General features: G+C 44.0%; 1 protein-coding gene across 3 annotated transcripts in view; it reads left to right on the top strand.

Moving 5' to 3' along the window:
• LOC138521793 (E3 ubiquitin-protein ligase TRIM39-like) overlaps positions 1–13811 on the top strand; it is a 241519-nt gene that overhangs the window by 73584 nt on the left and 154124 nt on the right. For all 3 annotated transcript variants that reach the window (XM_069634887.1, XM_069634886.1, XM_069634885.1), the window contains one exon: positions 7512–7615. In XM_069634887.1, coding sequence (XP_069490988.1) covers positions 7512–7615 — 104 coding nt within the window. The remainder of the gene's footprint in view (positions 1–7511; positions 7616–13811) is intronic.

The raw sequence follows: 13811 nt of genomic DNA, 5'->3' as shown, positions 1-13811 counted from the left end.
CTACTGTATTGATAGTTCGCCACGAACAAAAATCACCATGGTGTGCATGAAACAATGATCAGCATTTATTTTCAAAAAAAGAAGTTTTGTCTGAAGGAATTCTTATGTGCCGTGGCACAACACAAGTACATATAAAAGTGCATGTATACTCTGCACGGTCGTGGGTTAGTAAAAAGTGGTTACAAAACATTCAGTGTATCGCCATTGTACAGTGAACATTGTTAAGTTGATGACAATCTCTTATACATATTGTTCAAGGTCACAATATATCGAACAGTGTCGACACTTAGATGTGTGTTTCTGGTTCGGTAGTTGGTTGGCGGGGCGCAGGGCTGGTAAACATGAGACAGCGCTGCAAGATGGATACCGAACTGTCTTCAGGACGTGTGCGTCAGTAGTCAAAATATGGCGTCATCCTGCAGTGAGACGGAAAACTAACATTTAAAATGGTGAATTTGTCTAACATTAGTGGAAAAAGGGAATGCAAGGAACAAAGACCTACCAGGCAGTGAATTAGTTAACACTCTGGCTGTAGTCCATAGGTGGGGCAGCTGCTTATGGTGCGGCTGGGGCGGATCTGCATAAATCAGGTGCTCGAGTCTATAATTGAGAAGAAAGACTATTAGGATTGGGCATAAAGGTTATGCTCCAACTTTGTGGGGGAGTGCTGTTAGCTGAAGAAACTGAAAAGACACAAGCCCAAACAGAGCCCGTGTAGATGCGGCGGCTAGGTGAGCAGTAAATGACGTGGTTGAGGTGGATGTTAAATAAATTATGCATCTTGCAGTACGACGTTGTTTCATATCTGCTGTGCATTTAAAGAGGATGAAGTGCGGGCAGTATTTAGGGCCCTGTGACTTCGTCGGCAGAGTTATCAAAAATGCGTGCCGTGACAGTAGTAGGTTGTAGATAAGGGCCGGAGGTCGAGTGCCGGTAAGATAGTGAAAATATGCTAGGTCCTGGAGGACTGCATCGGACGGATATTATGAAACGGAACGCAAAGATGCGGCCGTGAGCTTACCTTTAGTTGGCCCAAGTGAGCTGTATCAGTCGAAATCTGTGCGCAAGCGTAGTGGACAAGCCTCGGTATAAGTCGAGGTGTTTGTCAGTACGCATGCGCCGGGGAGTAATGTCTACGTAGTGCGCCAGTCATGTGATGCAACTAGGACGCCCCATCAGGCGCCTGTTTAGTATTACTAAATCAGTTCGACAACAATGAATAACATATTTAAATATCTGACATTGTGAGGCTTACTTACAGTGGGGAACCATTTATATTGCATGGAAAAACACTGTTTGACCTTCCTTATATTTCACATGGTGTGTCATTTGAATACGCCATCCGTGTGCATTAGATTGCAATCACAGTTCGCCCCAGTGAGCTGTGTAGGTCTGAGGCTGTGCGCAGGCGTGATGGACAAGTCTCGGTGTGAGACGTGTTGCCGGTAGCTGTGTATGTGCCGTGCGCCAGTTATGTGATGCGCAGGGCTGATGTATCTAGGATGTCAATACTAGATGTCCGTTTGTTATTAATACAAAAAAGAGGCAAGGCAATTGTAACAACATGTTATCAGAACGATTAAATATAATATTCAAATATTCGATATTTTATGACATTTTTGGAGACTTGCTTACAGTGGAGCTGCATTTGTTTTGCATGTGGAAACAAAAAAGTGTTTCACTTTGTTTTAATCAATGTATGTCATTGGAAAGGTATTTTAGACACTTTAAAAGATGTTAACAAAAGTCATAGTAAGAGAGGGGAGCAGATCCAGGGGTGTGCCATGGCAGTGGTCAACCAAGGGAATGGTATGGAGATGAACACACATGAGCTAAAGTTGTTGTGTAGTCTCTGGTGTAGCGAAAAATGGACTATTTGTTAAAGAAGAGATTCCATTCGATTGAGATATTGAGGCCATGTTTCACAGAGTCCAACCGGTAGATCCACTTTTGTTCGAGTTTGCGGAGGGCGAGATCTCTATCGCCTCCGCGGAAAGGGTTACGGACCGTTTGTAGTATTGCCCAGAACAAGTCGTTGTGGGTGTGTTTCATTTTCTTGAAATGTGCCACCAGAGGTTTGTCATCGACCTGATTTCGTATGCACGATCGATGTTCACATATGCGTAATCTGATTTCTCTTTTTGATTTGCCTATGTATATCAGCTTGCACGGGCACTTTATGATGTAGACACACCATTTGGTTTTACAATTGGTGAAGGAATTGAATGTCAACCGGTTTCCTTTAAGGTCAATGATCTTGATATTCGCTGTTAGGCTGCAGACAGAACAGTTTCCGCATTTGAAATGGCCTTTCACCGGGGGTAGATGCCATAGTGTGGTTTGGGTGTTGCTGGTGGTATCAACCTCAGTATATGTGTGTACAAAGATGTCCTTTAGATTCCGATTGCGTTTGAACGCAAATCGTGGTTTTTCGGGTTTGAAGCAATCTGTGTGTAGCTTATCCCAGTGTTTTAAAATCACCTTTCTTATAGAGTTACTCATGGGGGTAAAAGTGGTGACGCAGGTCATTTTTTCCTTTGATTGATTTCTGACAGTTGGGGTGAGGCAGATCTCTCGGTTGGTATGTTTGACTCTTCTTCTTGCCTGACGGATAATGTGGCTAGGATAACCACGTTCTTTGAGCCTAGTTGCTAGTTCTTTGCTTTTCAAATCATATTCACTCAATGTGGAACAATTCCGTCTGATACGTAGAAATTGACCGAAGGGCAGGTTGGTTTTGAGGCCCGAGGGGTGGGAGCTTGAATACTCTAGCAAGGTATTTTTGGAGGTTGGTTTGCGATATAATGTAGTGTTCAAGGAGTTGTCTTGATTCTTAGATATTTCTAGATCTAGAAAAGGAATCTGGTTTTTATTGTAGTCAATGGTAAATTGGATACAGGCATTTTGGGAGTTTAACCATTTCAGAAATGTGTGTAGGTCCTTCTCTGTGCCTTTCCAGATCATGAAAACGTCGTCGATATATCGTAACCAGCAGCCAATCGAATTTTTGAAGATGTTGTGTTCTGCGTAGATAGAGATCTTTTCAAAATTGTCCATGAACAAATTTGCTACATCCGGGGCAAAAGTGGCGCCCATGCTGGTCCCATGGCACTGTTGATAGCAGGTTTGTTTAAAGATAAAGTAGTTTTCCATTAAGGCTAAACGAATGCACTCAAGCAGGAAAGCAGTCGGGGGGTCCATAGATGTTCTGTCGTCTAGATAGGTTTTGAGCACTAGTATGCATTCTTTTTGTGGGATACTAGTATACAAAGATTCGACGTCTAGTGTCACTAGTAGGTCGTCTTGATCCGCTTGTAGGGTGTCTAATTTCCTAATCATTGATGTGGTATCTTGAACGTATGAAGGCATTTTGCAGATGAATGGTCTCAAAAAATGGTCTATGTAGATAGACAAGGGTTCCAAAACTGATCCTATACCGGCCACAATAGGCCTACCTGGTGGATTTGATGTGTTTTTATGGATTTTTGGAAGTAAATAGAAAGCCAGGATGATGGGATGGTTATTGATTAAAAATATTTTTTCGTCATCATCGATCCAACCTTCTGCAAGTGCGTGGCACATCAGCCTTGTTACTTCTGATAGAATCCGAGATGTAGGGTTCATGGGTATTGGTCGATAGAACTTGGTGTTGGACAGTTGTCGCTTAACCTCGGTTTCGTAGAGGGTGTTGTTCCAAAGGACGATGCCCCCGCCCTTGTCCGCTGGTTTGATCAAAAAAAGTTTGTTATTTTCTAGAGATTTGAGGGCCAGCCTCTGTTGTGCTGAAAGGTTGTTTTTAGAGTAGATTGGTTTGTCAAATAAATGATGCATCTCTAGAAGTATGCGGTTTTCAAAAGATAAGATCTCAGGGCAGACCATCGACGAGAGTGGCGTAAAAGTTGACAGTGGTTTTAGGCCTGTAGATTTTGGCGGTTCTTTCTCTGGGCTGTCTCTAAAAAAGTAATGTAATTGAATGGTACGAAAGAATTTGCGTAATTCGGCTTCTGTATTGAATTTGTCTGCGCTGGTGCTGGGTATAAAACTTAAGCCTTTACTCAGGACTTCAATTTCATTGGATGATAATACATGATCACTCAAATTGAAGATGGGGATTACCATGTTTGTTGCGGTCGTGGCACCCAATTGCGAGTGCGCATTGGGTGTTGGCCTTGGTAGCGGGTTCTCCCTCGTTGTCCTCGCCCTTGAAAACTTGAGGCTTGTGGGGTGTTACTTTGTCCAGCGCCAGTTGAATCTGAATCGCTGCTGTGCGAGCTGTTGGAGAATGTGACGAAACTATTCTTTTGTTGTCTTCGTGGGTTTTGTCTGTTGGTGTTGGCTTGTGAGTTCAGCTGATTGTAGTATCCTGGGACCAAATAAGGGTATGTTTTTTCCTCCTTATAGTTTTTTATATCATTCTGTAATTTCCACAATTTTTTATCGATGGTGAATTTTTTGAAAATTTTTATTTCCTCTTCAATCTTGTCCAGATGTGTTTTTATCTCTGGTATAATGGATTCAGTTTTGATTTTATCTTCCAGGGTTTTAAGTTCTTCGTCTTGTTTTTTGGTTTCCTCCTCAGCTGTTTCAATCACCAAAATGACCCAGTCGCGGGAACATTTATTACCAACACCACTGAATTTGGTTAAAAAACGGGGGTTATCAAGGAAAACCCGGGGTATATTTTTACTTGTAAACCTTCCGGGATGACCCCAGCTTTTTAGGTACTCTAGCATGAGTAACCCATGTGATTCTGTGCAGATCAGTTTCTTCTTCTTTTGTAAGAGAATATCCAAATCATTGAGTGCCGGATCTTTCACCGGTGCCGCTGGTGGTATGGTTGCACCTAGTAGCGACGGCGTGTCTAAAAGTTTTTTGTATAGATCGTCGGAGAAACGGACAATATTTACATTCTCCATTTAATGTATATCAAATAAATGAGGCCCAACAACCAAAGGTTGTCCAAAGGGAGAAAAATATATGGGCGAAGAAACCCTCTTTTTTAGGGGGCCTGACTCTTGAGGGTAGAAATGATACACAATTATAAGGGGGTAGAGTCAACAGGCTTCCCTAGCCAGTAGCGTGATGGGTGGCCGGTAGGACCTTGCAAAAGAACTACTGTATTGATAGTTCGCCACGAACAAAAATCACCATGGTGTGCATGAAACAATGATCAGCATTTATTTTCAAAAAAAGAAGAAGTTTTGTCTGAAGGAATTCTTATATGCCGTGGCACAACACAAGTACATATAAAAGTGCATGTATACTCTGCACGGTGGTGGGTTAGTAAAAAGTGGTTACAAAACATTCAGTGTATCGCCATTGTACAGTGAACATTGTTAAGTTGATGACAATCTCTTATACATATTGTTCAAGGTCACAATATATCAAACAGTGTCGACACTTAGATGTGTGTTTCTGGTTCGGTAGTTGGTTGGCGGGGCGCAGGGCTGGTAAACATGAGACAGCGCTGCAAGATGGATACCTAAACGGGAGGGGCCTTAAAAGGTGCATGTCCCTTTTGAAGCCCCTCTGCCCATAAAGTCCACTGCTGCAGTTACCTGTGCCTGACTTAGGGTAGTGGAACCGGGGACAAGGCACCTCTCCCGGGGTTCCCCTGGAGCACTGGGATAGGCAGCTGCCCCTTCCCTTCAAGGCAATAATGACGTTGCTTTATTACAAATGAGTACCCGGCGGATGTGCGTCCACGGGATACACTTAACGTGATTGGCTTGTTTCCTAGCCATACCATGGTGTAATCCTGTGGACGCACGTACGCGCCTGGGTTAGTTACCGGCGGGGGGCGTGGCAGCCCCTTAGCCAATGAGGAGGCTCGAAACGGGGCAATCCCCGGTCTGAGCCTCCCCACTTACCTTCTTTTTTCTTATTTTCTCGGGAGCAAACGCGCTGGGAACACTTCCACTCCCAGCATGTCCGCTCCCGATGGCCGCCATGGAAAGGGAAAATGGACTATGTTTTCCCTTTCCCGGTGGCCATTTTATTTGACTTTTTTTTATTATTTTTTTAAACGCGGCAGCGTTTCGGAACAGAAATAAATGTAGGCGGGGTACTAATGGCTATAAGCCCCTTGACAGCGAGCCAATACCGCCCCAGGTAATGCCCTCAGGGCCCCTAGTTACAGGCCTGAGCGTAGGTAATGCCCCTGGGGCCTCGTTAAAGCCCTTGCTACGCTCGGGCCTGTAACTAGGGGCCCCGGGGGCATTATCTGGGGCGGTATTGGCCCGCTGTCTCGGGCCTTATTGCCACATTCTAGTGCTGATTCTAGGACTGCCCCGTGTATCGAGCCTCTTTCTTCCCTACTGGGGAACTGTGAGCACTGCTACTAAGTATCCAAGAACTGGGCAACCTACCTTTGAACTTTGAATACTTGGATTCTATTGATTCTAGAATAGGGGCGGGATTTCCTTTTATGTGTTGATGTGCCTTATAGGTTTATAATAATTTACTAACCCTCCCCCGCTTTTGCTAATTGTTGAACCTGTTACTTGAACTGAATAAGTGGGGTGTGTTCCAATTATGGGCACCTACCTGTGGTTTGAATATGTGTAGATATTGTCTTACTTATCATGAAGTGTCTTTTACTTTGCATATGTGTTGTTAATAAATAGATGTCGTTTTGTACTTGCTTGAGTGGACATTTTATTACTTGTTAATTGTACTTTACACCAAACCCCTGATGTCTTACGTCTCAGTCTAACTGCTCGTCCTGGCTACCAAGGGAGCCTTATGTTCCTACCTTTGTGTAAAAACCCTTGTATGTCCACTAAGGACGGCGTCTCAGATTCCTACACCGGTAGTGGTTCTAAAAACCTAACAGGCAGAAAAGGTTAGAAAACTCAAATGGATAGATCAGGAAAAATGTGGCACTTACCCAGCATCTGGCATCCCTCAGACTTGCAACTATTTAAATATTGATAATAAAACAAACAGACTCCAATGGGAATATCCACACTGCTAATCCCTCAGGTATAATTACTATGTCACACTAGAGATTCGCCAGCCCACCCTTTCCTTCCCGAGGGTCTCCCCTTCAAAGTCTATTTCTTAAAAGTAGAGATTCCCCAGCCTGCCCTCTCCTCCCCGTGGTCTCCCCTTCAGAGATTATCAATTAAAAGTAGAGATTTGCCAGCCCGCCCTCTCCTCCCCAGGGTCTCCCCTTGAGAGACTATTATTTAAAAGTTGAGATTCCCCAGCCCACCCTCTCCTCCCCGGGGTCGCCCCTTCAGAATGTGTCTCACAGTAGTGGTTCCTCTGCCCCTCCTCTCACCGCTGCCTGTCTCTTGTTCCTCATTTATGAGCGGTGCTCTCCGTCTATCTCTTTCACGCGGGATGCGCCTCCCCTTCCTTTCATGTGTAATCATTTAGAGCCTTCCTTTCCCATCTTTAGTAATGGGGTCTCTTTTTCCTCCCCTTATCTCACCGTTGAAACCCTCTTTCTCTTATTTGTCTCAGGAGGCCGAGGGTTATATACAGTGTCTTTCTATAATTCTCAGGTGCAGTGCAGTGAAGGCTCTGAAGCCCCAGGAAGATGCCCCTGGAATGGAGATGACGCTGCAGAGCATCAGACGCCATGCCCAGCTGCTTGCAGAATTACAAGGTAGATAAGAGGCCAGGCCCGGCCAAGAGATGATGGTGGTTGGTAAGGATTATCCAACCATCTCACTGCACTTATTACATTGAAAAACATGTAAATACAATGAGGAACAGATATGCCTGTATTCTTGTACTTGCATACATCAAACCCTAGATACCAGGCAATGGAGCGCATCACAGTGGTTGAGTCAGGGTGAGGCTGGCTGCCTGGTGGGTGAGAGCTGCATTATCTGACCGCTATTACCTGGTACACTAGGTTTTTAGAGAAACCCTTAAATATCAAAATCTTTTCATATACTGCAGGCATAATGGTGCTGTGCGGAGGTGGGTTGGACAGCGTTCCACAGTGGCGATAGATCTTCTTCTGTTAGCCGCCCCATGTTTTACCTTTCCTTTTCAACATTGGTTTGTTTCCAGTCTTGCAATGATGTGGCTTCTAAAATTGCTCTGGCCTCCCCAGTGTTTTGGCCAGGTACGGTTGTGACTGGGTTGACCTAGCCTTGGATGTTATAAAGGCTATTTTAAAGATTATTCGGTCTGGCATCAAGGTTGGGGGAAATGTGGTCAAAATGTTTGATGCTGATGATTTGTGTGGTGCGAGGGTTAAGGGGCAACGAGGAGTAGGTTTCCACTTTCAGGTGTGCTTGAACATGGGACTTCTACAGGCAAGAAATCTGAGGCTGGCCACAAAGGTTTGGTTTTGTGCAGTCATGCTAATTGGTACCAAGCCGTCTGGGCATTTTTTTCACTTCGGATATCTTCAGCATGAACCCTTCGAGATTCATGTTAGCGAGCCACAATCAGATGAGCCACGATCGGATGAGCCACTATCGGATGAGTGTTTGATTGGATGAGTCATGATTGGATGAGTCATGATTGGATGAGTGTTTGATTGGATGAGCCTTAATTGGATGAATCATGATTGGATGAGCCATGATTGGATGAGTGTTTGATTGGTGGGGTTCCTGAGAAGCAACCCCATGTTTTGAATGGGGTTGAATTTAAGAAATGAACTGGTCATCCATGACTGGATGAACAAACTAAATACATAAATATTTCACTGATAATGCACTAGTTGAGTTGTACACAAACTCTTCAAATTTAGCGAAATAAATAGTGTCGTGAAAAAAGATGAATTGTAACATTAAACTCAAGATATATAACTGTCAGTAAGTCAGAATAACTCAGAAAAAATTGTAAATGCAAGGATTAAAACAAATCATTAAAGAAGGGGAGGGGGAGAAGTTAGAAGGGGAGAATAAAAGGAGAACCCGTCTTCTACCATTTTACTTTAGAGAAGGGAGGAACACAACATTAAAAAACATAATAAATTATAATACAGAAAAATAATTCAAAAGGGTGTAGGAGATGTGCCCAAAAGCCTTTTTTTCATTGGAAAAAAGGTGTTGAAAAAATACATTCTTATTTCGGTCAGAAGTATTGTGGTGAAAAGACAGATCTGATAGAATATGTGTGACTTGGACCCTCCCCTTCCTACAGTGGAAACTGAACTGGACGGCAGCCGTGACTGCAAGGGCTGTTGCCGTCCTGTACCATTTGTTGGAGGTTGTAATGACGGATGTGCATATGATAGTGTACGTTTAGTAGTTTTGCTTACCTGTGACTTTCCATTTATAAGAGTTGGTTCAAGGCCTAATAAATATGACTGTTTTTGTACACATTTTGCCTAACTTGAGTTATTAGAGTGCTCTGTGTGTGCTTCACTGAACCCTTCACCTCTAAGTCTACGCCTCGCCTTAGTGCCCAGTCACTCTACCTTGATAGCATTTGGCTAGACATTAGTGTCGTCCTGTTCACCAGAATAGAGTGGCCTCTCAGAATCTGTCCACAAGGCTGATTCTGAAAATCTATCTTTACGACCTCAGTAGACTATGGTTCCTGATTATAGCACAGAGAACTACAAAAGGCCAATAAAGACATTATTTATATCCTGCGGGCGGTACAAAAAGGAACCCCTCAGCTTCTGAATAGTTTCAATACAGGTCTGACCGCCCTCGTGAAACGACAGTCTAGTGTACAAGAGGGCGGAGTGACCTCTGATGGGCCCATGGGATCAGAGCTCACCATCAAGTACTTTTAAGACGAGATAGCTGCACCTTGAGGAGGATGGGGTACAGGATTCTCTTACTCCAACACAAATCAATAAGGACAAGTCAATGGTTTGGCAAAGGGAAGTCCGTTTAATGACAAGTACAAAAAAGGGGAAAACAAATGGAAATCAACAGTGATGCGATCGCCTGTCTCGCTTCAACTCCCAACTTCTTCATTCAGACAGCAATAGCTATAGTACATTCTCATCATCATTGACGTTTAACACTCAAAGTTTGTCATGCAATTCTATTGGTCAGGAAAGGTAACTTAATTATAGGTACTATATCTGTATATGATAACAGAGTGTGAGGATTGGATAACTCTTATCGGGTGGGCGTCTACGCCCATCCCTCTGCATCACTCGTGATAGACGTCACTACAAGTACGACGTCTTATTGGTTCTAATCGCTATAGGACCCTAGATTATTTGGTCCATTGTGATTGGGTGGGTTACACCCCTAGGCATAAATCTCCACTTTAATTAGCAGCATGCAGAATGGACACGCAGGTGCCTTGTGCCCCAAGATTCACCCTGCCTCCCTTCCATCAATCAGTACTTTAGGGCTATGTGTCAATTAGTTGGCTGAGGATGGCCTCGAAACTGTAGCTTCTTATCAGGAAAAGTTATGGCATCCTCGGGTTCTGGGTGACATCAGACGTCGGTACTTCTTAGCGCTCGGCTAGTCACGTGTCTGCTCACCGTGAATCTGCTTCATTCTCCTTCTTTTTGTGTATTTGATTCTTACTTAGCCTTGCCACCTGCCTCGGGCCTCCTTATCTCGACCTTCACAGGGCAGGCTGCTATGCTCTGAAGTTTCGATTCTTCGAAGTTGCCGCTCTCCTCCCTTCCTTAGGTTGACCTCGAATTCCCAGGCATGAGCTACTTCTTACTGAGTTTCGATTCCGCTCTTCCCTTCTGGTTTTAGCTGGAATATGAATCTCGGCCTGTTTTACCCCTTGCAGCCTAGGCTTAATTCTGCTTTTACAAAATGGAGTCGCACTTGTATAATGTGCTTCGTTGAGGTAGTTATATAATCGGCGCTTGCCGCTGTATTCTTCTACTAAGCATTGCAAGCAGTATCGTTTCTTTAGCTTCTTGCGTTCCAAGCCTATTTACAGGCATTTGCTGGTTGAATTCTTCCATCTTGTTTTACAGCTACATTTCCCTATGTTTCAACATCGTTTCTTCTTATAAGTCTATTATATCATTATTCTTTACATTTCGTCCTTGTGTGTCATCTTTCGATTGTCGTTTATGTTCATCTGTACGCCTGTCCGGGCTCTTATGTCGTCACCATTTGCCTTCCATTAAGGCTCTTTGGGTCTCTTCGGGGACAGTCTGTAAGTAGTCTTCATTTCGTGTCAGCTGCTGGTACGGTTGTCTCAGCGGGTACAGAGCTGCCCATGGTTGTCTGGTTATAGGCACTTCAACAGGTATTACTTTTCTGATGGGCACTAGGCAGAGGCCCAGTGCTGCTCTCTATTGGTTCATTTGTTCCTCATACGTCACATACCTTGGCGAGTATGCTCCTGGTACCTCAAAATGGGGGTCTGGGGTGCAGGCCGTGTCTGGGACCTCCTCTACACTCCCCCATCTGGTCGGTTCATCGACCACTTCTGCTTCCTCCTTTGAATTCTTGTTACTTTGTTCTTCCGTATCTTGTTCGTCGTCTCCTGGGTTTGTACATGATGGTGCGAATACTGGTGTCTTTGGAGTCCATATTTTTATCACTCTTTTCAAGCCTCGTGCTGTTTTTACATGTTCATCTTTGTTCCAGGTCATAAGCTGACATTGTCCATTTGGGCTGCAGTAGATCCACTTTCCTTCATATTTTCTTCGTTTTCTGGGATACACAAACTTTGTTCCTTCTGCCGCAAATTCACTGGCCTTCACACAGTCTCTTATTTCTTCATCAGTCAGGTCTCTGGGCTTCCATCCTGGTTTGACATCGATCATGATCTTCATCCCAATGGCTTTCTTCGCAGTTTTCTGGCATTGTGTGATGATTATCTTGATAACACAAAATCCTAGTAGTATCATCAATAGCAGGGCTCCCAGAAACTTGAATATGTCCGCCATCCATTGTGGGACCCATGAGAATAATTCTCCAAACAAGCTGTCATCATCTACTTCATCAGTTTCATCAATCATCTGGTTCTGTAGGTTTGTCAGCATACTTATGGCTTCTGTTAAGGTTCCATTTTCTTCATCATGCGAAGGTATAAATGTGCAACATGATTCTCTGATTTTTGCGCATACATCTCCATCCATCGCGGTGATCATGTCAAGTACATATCTGTTCTGGAGGGTCATCAATCGGATTGCTCTTAGTTCTTCTTTGATCGCGTTGAATCCTTTTATGGTAGTGTTGATGGTCTGCAATAACTCCCATCTGGTTATCTGCAACCATTTCGTATTTACTCCAACCTGGATGTGTGGCATGAAAATCGTTGTGAATACTGATGAGGTGAGGCTAAACAGTCTGTGTTCATATGGGATTGCATGAAATGCTTCTTCTGATTTGGCAGAAAAGTAATTGTCTCTCTTCATTTGGTATACCAGTTCCACAGACCTCCTCTTCCTTAGGTGAGCATCTGCCTTTGGGAAACTGTCAATATTCAGGTCACTTTTCGGGATCACAAGTGCGGGAACGTGGACGTTCACTTTTGTGCATATGCCTCCCCAGTTTTTCCGCAGTCTTATGTATGCCTTGGATCCACACGCCCAGTAATGATCCATAATTACTGCGGTTCCCTGAGTCATTCCGGGAGCTTCAAAGATTTGTCCGCAGTTTTGATTCTCTCCCATCTTCCTTGTGCCATTGTTCCTGAAGCACAATTTCGGGCTTTCCAGTGGTACTATCTACAAGGGTCCTCCTCTGTCTTCGACCCAAGTTAGTAAATTTACCAATTTTGGCCATAGAGGTTTGCATAACCTCTGTGAGTTCTCTATTGCTTCTTGGTAGGCTCCAAGGACCATCCAAGCTTGGCAGATCACCACACCTTCTTCCCATTCGTTTGGGGAAACCACTATCCCCCAGAACTGCATTTGGCCTCTGTTCTTCCAAATTTGAGCCTCTTCTGGAGTCTTTCCTTGGACGTTCAGCCTCAGATTTATCTCCCATCTTGTTCCTGATCCTTTAACTTCAGGCTTCTCATACTTGATCAGGTGATTCCTAGTATGAGCTCTATTTCTTGTCTTGATGTCCTGGACGTAGCCGTCTTCATCTGGGTAATCCGTCTCAGTTGCCCATATGAATGAGGCATCCCTCCCCATAAACTGTCCTCTGGTGTTGCACATTGCCACGTGTGACATACAGTGGGCTGTTGGAACATCAATTTCTACAGCCACAAAGATCTCGGATTTTGCCATGCTGTACAGTAGAAGTGCACAGACGAAGCATTCTCCTTCTGATTTCTTCTTCCGACCTCCTTCATATGTTGGTACCAAATGTTGTTTCCTAGATGTGCCGTGCTGTCCAGGTAATCGTTTAGTTAATTGCTATCTTCGTGTGGGCTTCTCTTGATTCTTAGTGTCTTTTTGTATATAGCTATGACTACATCTTTAAATGCGTCAGTGTGACTTTTCCTTGCTGGAGGACTCTCGGGCATTCTGGTTGGTGAAGCAGTTTTCTTCATCTGCATCAATGTGCTAAGAGGCGGTTTTGCTTTTCTCTTCCTCTCCTCTTGTATTCTTTCGTAGAGTGCCTTTACCCACAATCCGTCTGACATCAGCCCAACATAAGGCTGCATCGTGGGCCTGGTGCTTGTTATTTGTGTTGGATCTGGTGTGCTTATCACTGCAGTCTCTGTGGTTCTATTTTTCAGTTCCTCATGTAGTTTCCTTGCTCTAGCTATAAACGGGAATAAATGATCTATCAGCATTGGCGTCCTTGCAGTGAATTCTCCCGTAGCCGCTTCTGTCTTCTTGAGGGCTTTTGCTATATCTTCTTTAGTCGGCCTTTCATTTGATTCTTTTCGGTCAGCTTTACTATTTTCTGGGACTGGTTGTTCGGTAGGCAGTCTCATACTTTCTGTTGTCTTCGTTCGAGGTTCTGTAGCCATTGACACTTGCCCTTGTTTGTGTG

This window comes from Ambystoma mexicanum, chromosome 13 (genome assembly GCF_040938575.1).
Source record: "Ambystoma mexicanum isolate Mex_15411 chromosome 13, UKY_AmexF1_1, whole genome shotgun sequence".
Lineage (NCBI taxonomy): Eukaryota > Metazoa > Chordata > Amphibia > Caudata > Ambystomatidae > Ambystoma > Ambystoma mexicanum.
The sequence above is the reverse complement of the archived record's forward strand: the minus strand, read 5'-3'. Positions and strand labels throughout refer to the sequence as shown.